Source organism: Rhipicephalus sanguineus, chromosome 2 (genome assembly GCF_013339695.2).
Source record: "Rhipicephalus sanguineus isolate Rsan-2018 chromosome 2, BIME_Rsan_1.4, whole genome shotgun sequence".
NCBI classification, from domain to species: domain Eukaryota; kingdom Metazoa; phylum Arthropoda; class Arachnida; order Ixodida; family Ixodidae; genus Rhipicephalus; species Rhipicephalus sanguineus.
This window is the reverse complement of record NC_051177.1, coordinates 23,750,156-23,768,515: the sequence shown is the minus strand read 5'-3', so window position 1 is coordinate 23,768,515 and position 18,360 is coordinate 23,750,156. Positions and strand designations below refer to the sequence as shown.

The following is an 18,360-nucleotide window of genomic DNA, read 5'->3' as shown; positions in this document are numbered from 1 at the left end:
CCCCGGTTAGGAGCAGCAGGCTAGAGACGCGTTCTTCAGGCCAACTCCTTTATCTTCAATAAATATTACTAAGCGCATGCAGCTGGGCTAGTTGGTTTTGTTTATAGCTATGTAACATGATACTGGTGAACAGGACTCGGCCAAATGGAGAGACAGCAACAACGCCAGACTTTCACTAAATTTTATTGCACACGAAAACATTCCTTTTATACTCTATGAGGAGCTGCCCGGCTGATCACCTATCATTACGCCTTGGCTGTAGGTGCTCCTAATGGAGCATAAAAGCAATGCTTTCGTGCACAATAAAATTTAGTTGAAGTCTGGCGTGTCTCTACCCCCCCCCCCCCCCGGGCCCTGTTAGCCAGTATAATGTTACATAGCATTAAACGTTATCTTCATCTCCTTGCGATTTAGGAGACGGACACAAGCGCTGTCTCTTCCGTCAGGTAAGTTGCTTCTACGACTAAATTACTAACAATCCCGGTCACTTGTTCAGAAACGATCTTAAACCTCACACATAATAATGCAATGAACTCATGGGGGCTTACGCTCCCAGAATATGTACAACTTGTCAACAAAGAAAATGGTGCAGCGGATCAGTTCTCTATATGATGTTACAATTTCGAAAAAGTTGCTATTTGTATAATGCGTCTACATTTTTCACCAACTGTAATGCCTATATTTAGGTACCAGAACCGGAGACACGCGAAAGCACGTTCATCAGAAAAGCTGCAACATCGCAGAGTCCTCATGACAGACCATTATATATTTGCTTTCAGAAAGTTCAAACTTAACTGTGTGATGCAACGTAATGTCTGAGTTAAGCCATAGTCGATGACTTGGAACCTCTACGGTGAAATTCGATGTAGTCAGATAACGCAAGTCAGTTCATCACGTCTCTTCTTTCAGCGGAGGGAGGTAGAGGAGACTGGGATTCTACCAATAAAACTGAGCGTCATGAATATCGTCCTAAGTTTTGCTATACGAGAATTGAAAGTTATTTCGTTTAGTATCACCCTGAAGCCGGTGCGTAGCGAAAGCAGAAGAGGTATAAAGATGCGCGTTCACCGTTTTTGCCTCGTTATTGTCTCATCAAGACAGTGGCGCCTGACGTCATAATATGATGTCAGCCACCACCGCTCATATATCTACGCTCATTTCTATGTATTGACCATACGACGCCCGTTTCGTAGGCAATAAAAAAATAACTGGAAAGTGAGACTGAAAAAGAAGTGCAGATGACAGCGGGACATAAAACCCAACTGGCCAAAGCCTGCAAGCCGAACTTTCCACGCACGTTTCAGCGGGAATGAAAAGAAAGCGTTAGCACAAAAGTTCGCTTGAAAGAGAAGCGATGAACAGAGAGAGAACATAATCGTAAAACCCACGTGACCTCGAGAGGGAGGACTATACACGACAGTGGAGCGCAACGAGCTACGTATTCGTCGGGTCCCTTTCTGCACGTTCTTCGATATATCTTTTCTACTTGCTGTGTTATTGCGTCCACTGTGTCCTTTTTAAGCGCCCTCTCATTAGTTTGAAGCAGCTCGACATTTGGACGTCATTCATGCGAGCTTTTTCGAGTATATGTAGGTTGAAACGACGTCTCATTGTATTCGGTGCTGTGAAATGAAGCTATTCACTGCACCGTCGCGTCTATGTCGCAGGATCTTACGCTCGCAGCTTTTCGGGCTCGCTAATGAAGACTGTATGCCTCGGGGTCAGTCCTACAAACTAATGACGTTTTTTCATTGCCACCACCATTGAACAATGGGAGTTGATCGTTATCAAGGCGCTGAAGGTGTCTCTCAGAGAGCGTGACGGAGGGTGAGCTAAATGCGCGCTTTACGTTTTCCCTTTAGAAACAATATGGGGGGAGGGGGGGCTGTTTTCAATGTTGGCTGTCCCAATACACCGTTAAAAAAGCGAAGCTACCCGTTTGGTCCTAAGCCTGCGCAGTGGCCCAGGTGGCTATGGTCTGCCCCGAAAGACGCGGGTTCGATCCCGACCGCGGGCCGGTCGCATTTCAACTGAGGCGAAATGTTATAGAGGCCCTGTACTGTGCGATTTCAGTGCACGTTAAAGAAAGCCAGATGGTCGAAATAATCCGGAGCCCTCCCACGGCATCTCTCAAAGCGCGAGTCGCTTCGGGACGTTAAACCCCACAAACCAAACCGTCTGATCATTTGGTCTTGTTTGAAAGAAGCGTGACAAACTCGTGGTCTTATTCAATCGTTTACCCTTCATAGCCAATGAATACCCAGGCGACGAGTTGCCGCGAAAGAAGCGACTTGTTTGAATCAACAAAGCCAGAGCGCTTAGAGTTAAAGCACTTAGTTATTCATGTTAAAAAGACTGGACGTGCAAACACGGACACAAGAGAGAAGTCAAGACACCACACACCTTATTTAGCTCTACACTGCGTTTCATACGGATGCCTCCCTCGAGAACTAAAGTCGGGTTTCAGGATGTCCATGTACTGAATGAGACGAGAATAAATTTTCGGCTGCAGAGCCTAGGAGGCTCAAATAAGCGCACTCGCTATTAGAAGGAGTAGCTAACCTTGAGCTCGAGCACAGCTCGGAACAACGGAACAGCAATTAAGAAGATATAGCGCTCTGTGTTTCACGTTTAATTACGCCGTCATTAAGGTGTGACCTCGTTGATCTGTTCTCATTACATTAACGAGGGCACCGTAATGATGTGGCTTATCCGTTGTAATAAATAAGCATGCCCCCTTATAGACTTTCCAGCCTCTGGGCACAACGACGTTAAGTAGTTTTCACCTGCGAATGGAGAGAGGTGCCAATAGGAACCAGAGGCTTTTCTCTCCGTGCGTAATGTTCTCTGCAGTTGTTTAGAGCCATGCATAGCTTCGGTGACAACGTGAAAAGGTTGAGTACAACCAGTAGCGAAGTGGCTCTATAAGAGACGCTGAGCTAGCTTGGAACTAGGCGAAAGAATGCTGACCGCACAAGCCGCGGGGCAAACTTGTCGCAATTTTAAACACTTCTCACGCTTGGCTGAAAAAGACGAGGATGACGACAGAGGAGGAGGAGAGAAAGTCAGGTGCTTAGCCTGCGCATAGACCGGCTTGTTACACTGTATTAAGGTAAAATGGTACTAAGGATAATCGAAAGATTAGTGCAAATACGAAAAAGCCCATATAACCACAGAGGGCTGGTGTAAAACTGGTATATTCATATTGCCACGTGCCTTTCTTATTATCACTTTTGCTGTATTCGGTTTTCGCCCACAAAGACTGTCAGCAACGCTCAGCGCAAACCGCGCCTCATCGTTCGAGAAGCTTCGCGATTATTGTAGATCGTTTTGTTAAGATTGCGGGCAAGACGCGAACACGCGAGCTTATTCTAGAGCTTGCGCGACAACCAGCGATAATGCTGGACTATTCCACGGCACATGTATAAATGCCGACGCACTTCACCGCTAGTCAGTTGATCGACGGCCGACGCCCTGTTCGCCGCTATCAATGTACAGCGTGTAATGCTGTAGTTTGAGTTTTCATTTCCCGGCCCAAATAAACAGTTTCATCTTGAACACGCCGGCTGCTGGCTTCGTCGACGTCACGACCACGGATAATATAATAGTAATTGTTGGGCATATGTCCCAAAACCACGACATGATTATGAGAGGCGCCGTAGTGGAGGGCTCCGGAAGGTTCGACTACCTGGGGTTCTTTAACGTGCACCTAAATCTAAGCACACGGGCCTCAAGCACTTCGCCTCCATCGAAATAGCGGCCTCCGCGGTCGGCATTCGAACCCGCGACCTTCTGGTCAGCAATCGAGTACCATAACCACAAGACTACCGTGGCGGGTAATGAACAAAGCAAGCGTTCCTATTTCTTTGGAATACTCCATTATGCGAGCGAGTAATGCCCGTACCGAGCGAGTCCTCCCTGTCCGAGCCGTGCCTGAGGAAGTCGAACAGCTGGTCGTCACTGGCCATCTCGGACGAGGAAGGTCGACTGCGGCGAAAGCTGCGGCGCAGGCTGTTCGAAGGACTAGCGTCCGGGGAGCTGGCGCTAGTCGTGAAACCACGCTCATCTGTGGTGCGAAGTCTCGGCATGTCGCCGGGACCTCGCGGCTGGCCGCCATCGGGCTCGGCGATGGAGCGCCTGCGGTTCTCCTGCGTTGGAAACAGGAACGTGATAGTGTGCGTAAATAATAATAACAAAAAGCCGTCATGGCCCATCTCACGCTGACTGTCGAAGTCTGTCTGATTAGTGTGAAGGCAATGTAAAAGCATGACTTTATAGACATGACAAGCTGCCACGCCGTGCACTAATATCGTTCACCCAAACGGCTTCAACCGAATGCGTGTAGAGTGCGACGGGACAAAAGTTTAGCGAGTAGATGACGTTTATTTATTCGAGGTACCTGCAGCGCCCGAAGCCATTACTGCAGGATTGCAGAAAAGAGAGAGAGTGGTCGGACAAACGGCAACTGAAGTAACAAAATGAACATAACTGCAACAGAACTACAAAACAAAACAAAAAGAAAGAAAGGATCACGCCGCTATGCATCGAACAATTTCGGAAGGTTCGGTGCCAGAACACTATACCCGAAATTTTCTGAGCGCTGCATACCCACCTCTACCCCTCTTTTCGGGAAAATAAATGTCATTTAGCAATCAAGTCCTCGAAGTCCTGTGCGCACTCGTATTTTTATGCAGTTATCACAGTGAACGAAACAACCACTCGGCTTCATTAAAGCAGAAAAATGACTAAGATATTGTCTGGGCGCAGGCTCTCTTTCTTTCTTTTTCTTTTTTTACCAGCGGTGTATAACACACTCCGAAAAATATTTCTGGCTACGTCACTGATAGCAGCTCTATATTTAATCCTACCTAATGCATTGCCTGCCTAAAATATTTTTTTTAAAAGAAAAAGAACTCGCTAAATTAATAGGTTAACTTTTTGATTTGTACGGTGGAGGAACGCGGAGGGCGCTCGCTTAGTGCGGATGTGCGCCCACATCGGCTCCCTCTTCTTGGAACTTTTCCGTGCGGATTTTTTGCCTCAGCTTGTTTTTTGTGTGCACCAAGCGACGCTGTTTGTTACCAGGAACAAACGGATAGCAAGCTTTCCCCGGTGGGTGGATTTTTAAAACTTTTATGAGACTTTGACTACCGCGTCTCATTGCCGACCCAACCCGTTGGCGCGCCTAGGCGGGCGGCAGGCCTGAAGATGAAGATGGCTACCAACTACAGCGTCTCGATGGTAGAAGGCATGAATATCAATCCAGAAGAAGCGGAATGCTCAGGCTGGATAGAGGTTTTGAGCAGGAAGAAAAAACTATCCGAAAAGGCAAATCTTCCTGACCCTGCGCCGGAGAAAGGAAACGGCTATGGTGGCCTCCGCACTGCCGCCCCATCACGAGGCGTTATGAGACGCGTCGTGAAAGCCTCTAGGATCCCTAATTTACCCAGGGATCATTTCAAGACCATCGTCCGGCCACGAGGTGGCCTGGATGTCAGGAAGGCGGACCTCATCGCCTTCAAGCGAGCACTCGCCAGGGCGGCTTCCTTGACGACAGAGCAAACCTGTGAAGATACATTGTGCGCAAATCCTTTCCAAAACATCTTGATCGTGGCCACGCCGCTGGAAAATAATGCGCGGGCCTACGCCAAGGTTCAGCAGATTTGTATGGGAAATGCCATCACCGAGATAGCGGGTTATGTGGCTGCGTCTGACGACACCTGCAAGGGGGTGATCCGCGGCATCAACCCGGACATCAGTGAAGCAGAACTGACAGATATGATTGTCAACAGAAGGAACCCGGGAGCCTTAGGGGTCCGGAGAATTAAGAAAACACCGACAGTGATTGTGCTGTTCGACGGACTAAAGGTCCCGCAATATGTACTGTGCGATGGTGTTCGCTACCCCTGCTCTCTGTACCGTAGACAAGTGGACATCTGCTACGCGTGCGGAGATTTGGGCCACAGGGCAGACGTTTGCCCGAAAGGTGAAGATCAGAGAAGGTGCCGAGGCTGCGGTATCTTAACGCCACCTGAAGATCGTCACTGCGACCCCAAGTGCGCCATCTGTGAAGGGCCACACCTAACAGGGGACCGCCAATGCAAGAAGAGGTTCCAGGTGCCCTTCATCGTGCGTCAAAGGCGCCGGCGGCGCAGGCGTGCCCGTCAAGCGCAACTGGCAGAAGGCTCAACCGACTCCGAAACTGGAGGCCCGGAGGGGAACAAACCCTTCTCCTCCCAACGCGGGACCAGATCGACATCAAGGACGCCGACGGAACGCTCCCGTTCCCGTTCCTGTTCCCGCTCCCATTCCCGGTCCAGAGGACGCCCAGGTAACAAACCCCGGTCCGGCTCCGGGGGGTGCGACGACAATGCCAGACGCTCTCGCCCAAGAGAGCGCTCGGACTCCACAGTCCGGTTTCATGAATCAAGAACGTGGGCGGAAAAAGCCAAGATGGGTGCTCAACGTGGTGCACAGGTAACGCAGGGTAACTCGCCAGAGTATGGAAAAGAGCAGTCTGAAATTTTAGCCTTAAGAAAGGAAAACGCAGAGCTTAAAGAGGCTTTACAGGCGCTGAGGTCGGAATTCGAGCGCTTCCGTAACTCGCGCGAACCACGTGTAGCTCAGACTTCCATTCCGGTCCTAGTGGGTGGACCAAATAAGCGTAAGGCTGTATCCCCACCGGCGCCTTCAGAAAGGGAAACTGCGAGGTCGGACATTCCTCCTAATCAGCCTTCAAAATCGAATTCCAACCCGCAAACATCACTCTCCATGATTAATGAAACTCTCAACCAAATTAGGGAAGCACTAGCCATACAGTCCAACGCGATTGAGCACATGGATGGAAACCTCACACACTTAACACGCAGAGTAGGAATATTAGAATCTAAAATGAAAATGGTAGACTTGAGCAAAACTATCAAGGGAAGAAAGATACAGCAGGAGCCTGATAGTGAAGATTGCAACGAGCCCGCGGATTCGCCGCTGGCCATGCTAACTCAGTAGTTTCCAAAATGGCGGGTCAAACTGGTAACATTATTATCTGACAGTGGAACTGCGCAAGCTTCCCAAAACGTAAGGCTGCACTGCTGCAGATGATCAAGGCACAAGAGATTAGGCCGCACATTCTGCTCTTTCAGGAAACTCTCAGTGAGCATATACACCTTCCAGGGTACCGATCAATTTGTCAAAGAATAGATAAGGACCGAGGCATAGCCACCCTAATAAGAAAGGACACCTCCTTCACGGAGCATGAAGTTAAAATTTGTGAGGCGGAACGGAAGACTGGCCTTGAAGCGCAAATGGTGGAGATTATTCCCAATGGGAAAATTCGCCAAAATATCTTCGTCCTAAACTTGTACAGCCCCCCTTCAGCTCAAAAACACAACCTCCGGGTGATTCTGAATAAAACTTCATCCGTGGTTAGGGCTAACCCCTGGGTGGTAGCCGGTGATTTCAATGCACCCCACTCAGCCTGGGGATATACGATTAGGTCAAAGAAAGGAGACAATCTGGTTGCAGCAAGCTCAGATTTAGATCTGACACTTATCTCAGACCCGCGTTTCCCAACTAGACTGGGAAACTCGGTGTCCAGGGACACTATGCCGGATCTCTGCTTTACAAAAAACGCATCAGCCAGGTGGTCTAATCTGCAAGAAAACCTGGGAAGTGACCATTATATAATAGAAATCACGCTAAAAATACAGCGTCCACCTCCTAAACATTACAATTTTATAGACTGGGACCTCTTTAGAGAAATTAGAGGTAAGGATGAAACCGTATACGACAGTCTTAGTGACCTGTTCGTTCGGATCCGGAAGGATATCGAGAAAGCCACTAAAATAATCACAACGGATCGAGAAGTCCCTAGCATGGATGCCCGGCTTGCACACCTATTGGAGGCCAAACGATCTTTACTTGAGAGGTGGAAAGCGCAGAGGTTAAACCGTAGGCTAAGGAAGAAAGTTTCGGAAATCAACAAACTTACTGAAGAACATTGTAATGAGTTAAATAAACAACAATGGAGAGATGCATGTCTGGCAGCCGACGGTACGATGCGTAGGGGAGGTAAATGGACACTCCTTAGGCATTTACTAGATGGCGGGCAAGACAAGGGCAATCAAAGACTTGTGGTCAACCGCTTAATTAACAAAGCCAAAGCAGAGGGTACTTCTGAATCAGTCCTCCTCCAGACCCTAGCCAATAAGTATCTTCAGCTGGATCAAAATTCGAATCCCACTCCCCGCTCCGCTATGGTGGCATACCCGCCCCAGAACTGGATGCCCCTTTCTCGGAGGCTGAAATTCGAGAGGTACTTCACAATCTGAACAGTAGGTCTGCTCCAGGACCTGATGGGGTCAGTAACAGACTCCTCAGGAACCTGGATGATAAAGCCATTCAGACCATGGTTAAGGAGATTAACAATGTTTGGAAGAACGGATTGGTCCCCTCAGAATGGAAGATGGCCACGGTAATCCTAATACCGAAACCAGGCAGGTCTCCCGGCCTCGAGAATCTCCGGCCCATATCCCTAACCTCATGCATCAGTAAAGTTATGGAACATGCAATACATAACAGAATATCTAGATACATCGAGCGCAAGGGGCTCTTCCCATACAACATAGTAGGTTTCCGACCGGCTCTTTCTACCCAGGATGTTATGCTGCTGCACAAGACGCAAATCTTTGACTCACAGAACAAAGATGTCAAGGTAATCCTCGCCCTAGACTTAACTAAAGCCTTCGATAAGATCACGCATGAATGCATCCTTAAAGAAATATCTGCTTGGAACTTGGGAAACAGATTTTTTTTTCTTTTGTACAATCTTTCCTGGAAAGCAGAACGGCGACCATAAGGATAGGACATTTGACTTCAGGAGTATATGCGCTCGGGAGCAGAGGTACTACACAAGCGGCGGACATTTCCCCTCTTCTATTTAACATCGCCATGAGCAAACTATCGAGCAAGCTTGCAGCAGTACCCCACATCGGCCACACATTATACGCGGACGATATAACAATATGGTGTCCAGGGGGTTCAGAGGCTACTGTGGAGCAAGCCCTCCAAGAAGCTCTGGATGCGACTGAGTCTTTCATGGCTGACACAGGACTTGCACTCTCTCCGGAGAAATCAGAGCTCCTGCTGTATAGACAAGCACGACGGGGAGTTAGGGGTTTAACCCCCCTTAATCAAATACCCATCACTATCCACAACAAAGACGAATACGACATCCCACGAGTTGATTCTATTAAGATCTTGGGTCTCGTGATAGATGCAAAAGGATGTAATGCCAGAGCCATAGCTCATCTAACCACTAAGACGGAAAACGTCATTAGGCTAATCATGAGAGTTTCCGGTAGGAAAGGTGGAATAGGGGAGGACATGCTGCTGAGGGTTCATCATGCCTTCCTTATGAGCCACGTCAACTACATAGTATCGGCTCTTAATTGGACAAAATCAGAAAAGAGTAAGATAGACACACTCATGCGCAAAAGTATCAAGAAAGTCCTCGGTATACCAATTACAACCAGTACGGAAGCTCTTATGAAGTTAGGGGTCCATAATACCATGGAGGAGCTAGCAGAAGCACAAAGGATGGCCCAAATTATCAGATTATCTGGAACTAAAACAGGAAGGGACCTGCTACTTGCCGCAGGCCTGCAACCCGGCATTAACAAAGGCGACGCTATTCAACTAGACAGTCAAGTCAGGGAATCCTTCATTGTTGACCCATTCCCAAGAAACGTCCATCCACAATTCAATAAGTTTCGAAGGCTTGCGAGGGCCAAAGCACTCCTGAAGAACCCAGTAGGTACAGAAGCCTTCGTAGACGCAGCCCGTCACGAAAACGCTTGCAGATTTTCGGTCGCTATAGTCAATCACGAAGGAGACCTTCTCTCGTCAGCCTCACTTCGCACATCAATGGCAGAAGTAGCTGAACAAGTAGCTGTGGCTATGGCGCTACTGGATCCGAAACGCACCACCGTTTACACTGACTCACGAGCTGCCGTCAGGGCTTTTCAGTCGGGTCTAATCTCAAGAGAGGCCGCGAGGGTCCTTAACGGCAGGCCCTTGCAGGACGTAATTCACCACATTGTCTGGTTCCCGGCTCACATGGGTCCGGACGTAATACCGGGCCAACCGAACCCCAACGAGATCGCTCATAATCGTGCGCGAGGATTCGTATGCCGCGGCGATGTGGAGCCCTCTAATGGTTCGCAACAGCTCGAGTTCGGCGATCCACTAGTCACCTTTCACGAGATTACCTCGCACTACAGGGGGATTAGACGGGTGTTTTCATCCCCTCACCACAAACTCGGTAGAGCACAATCTGTCACACTGAGAATGCTCCAAACGGATTCGTATCCTTCAAGGAGCTTCATGAGTAGGATACATGCGGAGATAGATTCAACATGCCCAGACTGCGGTGACGTTAGCTCGTTGAAACACATGCTCTGGCGATGCCCTGCGTTGCAGGACTACAGTCAAGAAGCCTGGTGGACCGCTGCTATTAACGACCCCAGCTACGACGTCCAGCTCATGGCTGTCCGGAAGGCCCGTGAGAGGGCGGAGAGGCTCGGCCTCCCCGTCCCGACATGGGACTAGCCATGAGTTGGATGTGTAAAAATGTCACGCTGTTCCCTCCGGACCAAATAAATGTCTTTTCTCTCTCTCTCTCTCTGTACGGTACAGTATAATATTGTTTTTCATGACATTGTTTTTTTATTTCCTCCTCACATTTCCGTGAGCCCAATCAGAAGTAGTGCCGAAGCGAGCTCGATAAGCAACACCGAAGTCGCGAAAACTCGGCGAAAAAGTCCAAGAATGTCATTCGGAATAAAAAGCATCAGGAGTGCCGGCACTCGCGGAAACTATATGGCAACGGCTCTGCACACAGCCAACTTTTGCCCTGCGAGTGTGAGCCTGGGTTTTCCAGTGTTTCCGTTCTTGGCAAGAGCAAAGATACCCTGGCACGGGAGGTCATGGGAGCGTATTACATTAACAAGAAGCAAGAAATGCGTGTAAGTGACACATCTGTTCTGTGTGGCGGCGTGTTAAGTTTCTGTCAGTCTTTTCTAGAATAAAAGTTTTTTTTTTGTCATTTCCCTTATCCAGTGTATTTTTGAGGAGCGTGTGAGACGACGTACTTTGTGCATGGTTACTGCGGTTATATATGTCGCTGCTTTTCTGAGAATAAAATTAGTTGCGAGTGGCGCCCTTTTCTGTTCTGTCTCGAGTCCTCCCTTGGTGGTTAGGCGTCTTTTTGTGTTGTACTAACTTTTGCCCGTTGTACAACTTCTTACTGCGTTGTCGCACAAAGAAAAGAAGGGCCCTGTTTTTTTTAAGGGAAGTGTGACAGCTGTGTGAATGAAGGGGTAAAAACTCTGAGACGCACGCCGAAGATGCACATTCGCAGATGCGGTATATATGCGGAGAGTCGCATAAAGGGTAGTAGCAATAACTGACTTTGACATATATAAAAAAAAGTACGAGCATATTGTCAGCACCAGCAGAAACATTCAATAGTACAAAGCAACAAGTACACACAAAAATGCAGAAATCTACGCAGCATGTGCAAGGAAACCCCAAAGTGAGTTACGCCACCCGTGCTTTAGTGCACGGCGCATATTCTACGCGCATGCCATGTCTGGTTTGGACGGCAGCGAGTAGCAAATAATATAACGGGTTAATTAACCAAATTAAGTAATTATTAACTAATTAAATAATTTAGTTAGTTAGTTAGTTAGTTAGTTAGTTAGTTAGTTAGTTAGTTAGTTAGTTAGTTAGTTAGTTAGTTAGTTAGTTAGTTAGTTAGTTAGTTAGTTAGTTAGTTAGTTAGTTAGTTAGTTAGTTAGTTAGTTAGTTAGTTAGTTAGTTAGTTAGTTATCGCTCATCGATTTCTTTTACAGAGGTGGGGTTCGTTGGGCTTGTTGGTCGCACATTCGTGAATGGCAAAAACCGCACGAAAGGAGACGTAGAACAAGCGAAGGTCCTGTGTGTTTCTTCGCTTGTGCTACGTCGCCTTTAGCACCGCTTTTCCTATTTACACATTTGTTTTAGTTAATTTTCGAAACATCGCATAAGCAGCGGGCTCGTGCGCGGAAGCTCGAGAATGCGTTGTTTCGAAGTTCCGGAATTATCGTCACCTAAGGAATGACTAACTGCTGAGCTAGTTGGTCTTGCACAGCTGATGTGAGGAATTAGGGCAGGAAAAAGACACAAACATATACAACAGATGAAGAGAAACACTTTATTTCAACAGTTTAACAGCATGGATAGTACTACATGTCACAGTTTGAACTATTCAAGTTGTTCTAAAGAGAGCTTGCCACAGTCCTTCTATTTGTATGACAGAATGAAAATGAACTTGATTTGATTTGATATTAATGCGATATCATTCACACTATTACCATGCACCTTGTCATGCATGATTCAACGTGAAATATCTCGCAGTCTGCTTTCGATGTTATTTACCGTGCAAATGTTTCCACCATGCATCGGTGCTGTGACGACCGAGAGCGCCTTCAGCCGCACAAGCGCTAAAGGCATCCGGCTCCTCTGAATGTCACCGGGTTAGCCCTCCTTTTCTTTTTTTTTTTCGAGTCGCAACGCAATGTATTTGTTTCTTTGTTGCTGCAGAAATAACTTCATGGAAAGTAAGCACCGGCAGCATATTTGCTATTCGAGACTCATGCGGAAGTGATTATTTTTGGAAAGACGTTCCGAACACCCGCATACGTTTACCTCTTCGCGACAGAGTGCATCTGTGCACGCTGCTTGGCTGTTGGAAAAATATCTCCTCATTATGGGATACAGAAGCCGGAGCATTTACTTCACGATACGTCATTTGTTTACAGCATATCTTTTACGCTTCACGCACACGCCTTTCTTTTAGAGAGAGGCATGGCAAAGAGAGTTCGCGCATTTCTGTTTTATTCAAGTATCACGTTCTATCGCATGCGTAGTTAGGGGACGTTTTTTTTTTTAATGCCCAGACTGCATTCTTTGCGCGCACATTATTCATGAGAAGAGAGCACTTGCTTGTATACTGTTAATGGGCACTTCATTTAGGGAGCGGACGCGCATAGTGGCTTTGGATTAATGCGCATTATACATCGAACTAAGAAAACGACTTGAGACTACATATCATTGTGAGAGACGCCGATAAGCTTTAGACATCAGCGGCAGACTGCGTACCTGATATGTCGTTAGGATAGATTAGAATGCAACAGGGTGGGCAGCTGGGCAAGCTGGATGGACCGATAAGTCAGATAACAGAAAATACACTCATATTTCACATTACAGTATAGTGTGACTTGGTATGCTTATAATAATTAATACGTACATTTAAAAAAAGTCACGTTAACGTGAGCAGACTGGATTAGATCAGATTCCAACGTATAAACAGAAATACAAAAACCAAGCCAGTGAGCAGAAAGTGCAAGTCCGGGAGCTGTCTTTCGTATTGTTTCCTCTACGTAATAGCATTTCTTGATAGCTTGGCTATGAGGGTGATGCAGGAAATAATGAGTGTAAGAACAGCCCAACATACAAGGACTGGGAAGAGCACACACTCAGCGCTGACTTTCAACAACATTTAATAGCAAAGCGAAGACCATATAAATCTGGTATGGAGGCATGCGTACAAAAGGATGCAGTTATCAAGCGCGTCGATGACTAAAAGATAACAAATCACTTGTCACGTGTTGATTGGGCGCGAGGATTGTGCTATTGGTATTGAAAAAAGAGGGTGCGTATCTCAATCAATTTTAAATTTTATACTGTCCAAGAGCCCAATCAACACGTAACAAGTGATTTGTTATATTATAGTCATCAACGGGGTTGATTGCTGCGTCTTTTTGTACGCATACCTCCATACCATATTTATATGGTCTTCGCTTCGCTATTAAATGTCGTTGAAAGTCAGTGCTGTGTGTGTTTTCTTCGTCAGTCCTTGTCTGTTGCGCTGTTCTTACATTCATTATGTGCTGCCAACATGCCCAAGTTTCCACCCTTGATGCTGGAACTCGTGTTCAGCCCCCTACACGATAGTGAGAGCCTTGTCTTTGATAGGTCGGCAGAAAACTTGGAGCTCACTCAGACTCACTCATGAAATATATTTTGCTCTTAGGGCTCAGTCGGACTCAAACTCACCAACATATTACTCAGTTGGACTCCCTCAGGCTCAGACTCACGGCCCGATCTGAGTCTGAGTGAGTCGACTCATGAGTCAGTTTGCCGACCCATGGGCACATGTGAGCATACCTGGTCGGCAGCCCTGAAGCTCCTCCAGAAAGTGGCGATGACGCCGCAGCACTCTTCCAACTGGAAGCTTGCCGGATCCTCGCAGAAGAAGGCGGCTAGGTCGTTTCGAGCCTGCTCCAGAGTGCGCAGGCTCCGTCGCAGACGCTCGAGCTCACGCTGGACGAGCTGGACAGACAGTAGAGATTAGCAGACATAATTATACTAATTATAGTGGTTTTACGTCCTAAAACGTCGATACGATTATGAGAGACGCCGCAGTGGAGGGCTCCGGAAATGTGACCACCTGGGGTTCTTTAATGTGCACTTAAAGTTGACTGAGTCTCTATCATTTTCACCTCCAACGAAATGCGGCCGCCGCGGCCGGGATTCAATCGCGCGACTTCGACAGCCGAGACGCTATCATAGTCGTTCCTTCCGCCTGTTCTGCAGCACGACGTCAAAGATCGCTGTTCCCTACAAGCGATAAAATCATAAACCGAGGAAAAGTATATGGGGGGGGGGGGGTCGAAAGTTATAGCTGTAGAGAAAGTGAGAGAGAGAGAGAGAGAAGTATAAACTGAAAGAAATGCGGGCGAGTTGTAACATATTTATTCTTGGGCAGCGCACAGCAAGACAACAGAAGAGAGAGAACACAGGACCAGCGCTTGTCCTGTGTTCTCTCTCGGCTGTTGTCTTGTTTGCTGTCCAAGAATGGAGACAGGGAGAACACAAAATGGGGTGGCGATGATTGTTGGCGCCGGAGCTCGATTGAGTGTGCTAGTTCCGTTAAGGTGAAGCCGGGACGCAAAATTCACCGATGGGTCATCAAAGGCAACGGCGCTGCAAGCAAGCGCTCACACGCACCTCGAGCAGCGCTCGCGTGCGCGCCAGGAAGGCGTCGTCGCAGGAAGGGCGGCCGGCCGCCCTCGACGCATCCGCCTGAAGCCGAGCCAGGCGCTCAGCGAGAGCCGAAACGTCGGCTCGCACCTGGTCTCCTGACACGCGACTCGCCGCCTCAAGCGAGGGCAGCACGGAGTCGTAGCCCAGATGGCCGCCGCCCAGGACTTGCGCACGCTCGGCCTCCTGCAAGCGAGACCATAGAAAGAAAGAAAGAATATATATATATATATATATATATATATATATATATATATAGATAGATATGTGTGTGTGTGTGTGTGTGTGTGTGTGTGTGTGTGTGTGTGTGTGTGTGTGTGTGTGTGTGTGTGTGTGTTACACAAATTGCTCCATGCGGAAGTCTCATCAAGATCGCTAGCTGCGTTGCTTTCTGTTTCTTAGTTCCCACTACCTTATGAAATCTCTCTTCCTCCTTCTGAAGTTCAGTTTCCTATCGGCTTTCGTAAACCTGCATCATTACAACAGTTTCGTCACATACCTAATATTAAAAATAATTCAAAGCCCCGGACGCGAAGAACACCTATGGGCAGTCCAACGGGCCGGCGACGCAGCAGAGAGACTTGGTCTTTCTCTTCCGATGTGGGAGCGGCCCGCTACGTGCTAGAGCGCATTCCGAAAGACAAAATTTTTTGCCCACATTGCCTTCGCTTTGAGCTCATAGTCCTCCCTGTCAGCTTTATAAACACAAATGTCCTTCATGACATTAAACAGCTGATTTTGTTTTTCAACACCTCGATTTGTTACCAAGGCTATCTCGTATACACCATAGGCTAGATTCCCAACAACTAAAAGTTGGTAAGGTAACCCCGCAAGTAGGCTTCTTGCAGCGTGGTCGCTCACCTGTGCCACGTAGTGAAGGAGCCCCACTCCTGGCCGGTTGGAGCGCAGCTCGGCGACCTTGAGCAGTGACATCACCTGGAAACCAGCCGCGTTACCGGCGTAGCCTCCCTGCGTTCGACATGAAACAACCACACAGTTGGCAAGAAGGCCTACGAAAATGTGCAGATAAGCTCTTTGTCGAGTTCTTCACCGAGCCGTTTGTGCAAACCACCAAATTTCTTGAGTTTTAGAATTCAATGTGCGCCAATTGTCATGTCGCCTCCGAGCACGTAAAAGAGCTTCTAAACACATTCTTAGAAAGTATTGCACCCCTGGGGAATTATGCGGTCTCCTAACAACAATTCTTTACTATTTTGCTTGACTTGGCTTTCCGCAACGACGCGTGCCCTGTCTTTTGACGCCCCGGACGGCGTGCAAGCATCAGCGTGATATACATTGACTAGAAAATTGTGAGCTTAGTGCGTTAAAGAAAGAAAAAAGCATGCAAGACCGATCACTATAGTTGCTTGGATACATGATAAGCTCTAAAGGGTTCAAAATTTGCTTTTCCTGTAGTTATTTGTAGGAATGCGAATTCATACAAAACAGAACTGTGTGTGCACGTTACTGCAGGTGTTACGTGCACACGGAACACGTCTGAACAAACCGCCTGTGCATGACCGAAGAGTCTCGACAGTAAGCACTTCAGCAGTTTGACAAACATGCATTTATTGCGCTTCTTGTTGATACACCCCCGTTGGTGAGGATAAAATGGCCAGGAAACGTTCTTTCCCTAAGGAACTCCGGTGCAGTGACGAGAAGGGGCAAATTAATTTAACCACTAACGAGATACATGTCTGCGCGCAGTCTTCAAGTAGTGAATGAGCCCTGGAAGACGCCACGCTGCACTTAATTTTTTTACTCGGGAAAACAGGCCACGCACCCGCCGCGGTGAAGCAGATTGCGGTGCCCGACAAAGCTGCTCTAAGAAACGCTGCATCGCAATATCCTGCATAATGTATATCGTGGGAGTCCGATGAAGACGATGTGCCTGACGCGAGTCGCCCGGCAGCTTCGGAGTAAACCGCTAATCTAAAATATTCAGAAGGGATGGTGTGCTCTTGATTACTTCGCACAGGATGAGCCCTTTTTCGTTTGTTTTTTTGTCACAGGAATGCGTTAGTTCGACGATATTACATTTTACGTTGTTGCAGGTACTCTGAGCCTCTAGAGACTTTCTTGGTTGAGAGTTACAAGTTTTATTGCAATAGCAATTATATGGACACTCTCGGCGGATGTTTGCCGTCGCCGTCATGTCCCGTATATGCATATGTATGTATATATAAATAAAAGCCACAAATAAAAATATTTTAGAAGAAAATATTCCGAGCACTCGACCGGAGTTTCGAACCTGCGACCCCTCGCTACGCATTTCGCTGCGTAGCGAGGGGTCGCAGGTTATGCGAGATGCGGGCCATGCTGCATCGCTGCCCGCGTTGCGTTTGCGTCACATTGCGTTGCTGGCGACCCCCGCTAGTTTTCCATTTTGGGGTTGTAGCGCCACGCCACTAGTGGCCAGTCGGTCAGGGGAAAAGAAGAGCGTCCCGTGGGTCGTGGTGGCGCGAGCCAGTGGGAACGCTTTGGCTCTTGTAGAGTTATGCCACAGGGGGGGAAGGAACGGGACGGCTGAACAAGAATCACAGTATATATGTTACACCACAACCAGAATCCTGAGGATAAAATTACAGCGCAAACGCACAAGACACCCACGAACACACAGGCGTGCGCACGGGGGGGGGGGGGGGGGGGGCGCAATGTCAGCGCCATACATTGACATAATTGGGAGGGGGGGGGGCTGCGACAAACTTTCGCCCCCCCCCCCCCCTGAAGGGGAACCCTGCGCACGCTATGCCCACGAAGAAAAGAAACGTACGACACAAGCACTGACTAAGAACTGCTTCATTCTTTCATACGCCAATGCATATATAAGCCCAAGGCAAACTTACTGCATATGCGCACACAATAATAGCTCTAAACCAAAATGTGTAACAAGGATGATAATGTACTAGATACGCGAAGACATAAAATCATATTCAGGTGGGTGCAGGGGCAAAGAAGTAAAGAAGTAAGAAGGACAAAGAAATGCGTTTGCGCTTTAATTTTAGCCTCTGGAATATATACCAACTAGAGCCAAGTTATCTTAGTGACCAGAATCGACGCCCGCAGGGAACGCGAGCCGTGGCTTCACGAGCCACTGCCCAGCGCGGTCTTTATTTTCTTCCCGTGAGGTCGCGCGCTCTCCGGTTTTGTTCGCCGTCCAAAGGAAGGCGCTGCAGGATCTTGAGACAATGCGAGCGCAAGAGTCCGAGAGTGGCTTGC

At 47.9% G+C, this 18,360-nt stretch overlaps 1 protein-coding gene across 1 annotated transcript in view; it reads right to left on the bottom strand.

Moving 5' to 3' along the window:
• Nucleotides 1-18,360, bottom strand: part of LOC119381089 (inverted formin-2) — a 183,256-nt gene that overhangs the window by 141,710 nt on the left and 23,186 nt on the right. The window contains exons 9-12 of the mRNA XM_049412157.1: nucleotides 16,003-16,110; nucleotides 15,109-15,327; nucleotides 14,266-14,430; nucleotides 3,905-4,148 (exon numbers count right to left, since the gene is read on the bottom strand). Of these exons, the coding sequence (XP_049268114.1) occupies nucleotides 3,905-4,148; nucleotides 14,266-14,430; nucleotides 15,109-15,327; nucleotides 16,003-16,110 (736 nt within the window). The remainder of the gene's footprint in view (nucleotides 1-3,904; nucleotides 4,149-14,265; nucleotides 14,431-15,108; nucleotides 15,328-16,002; nucleotides 16,111-18,360) is intronic.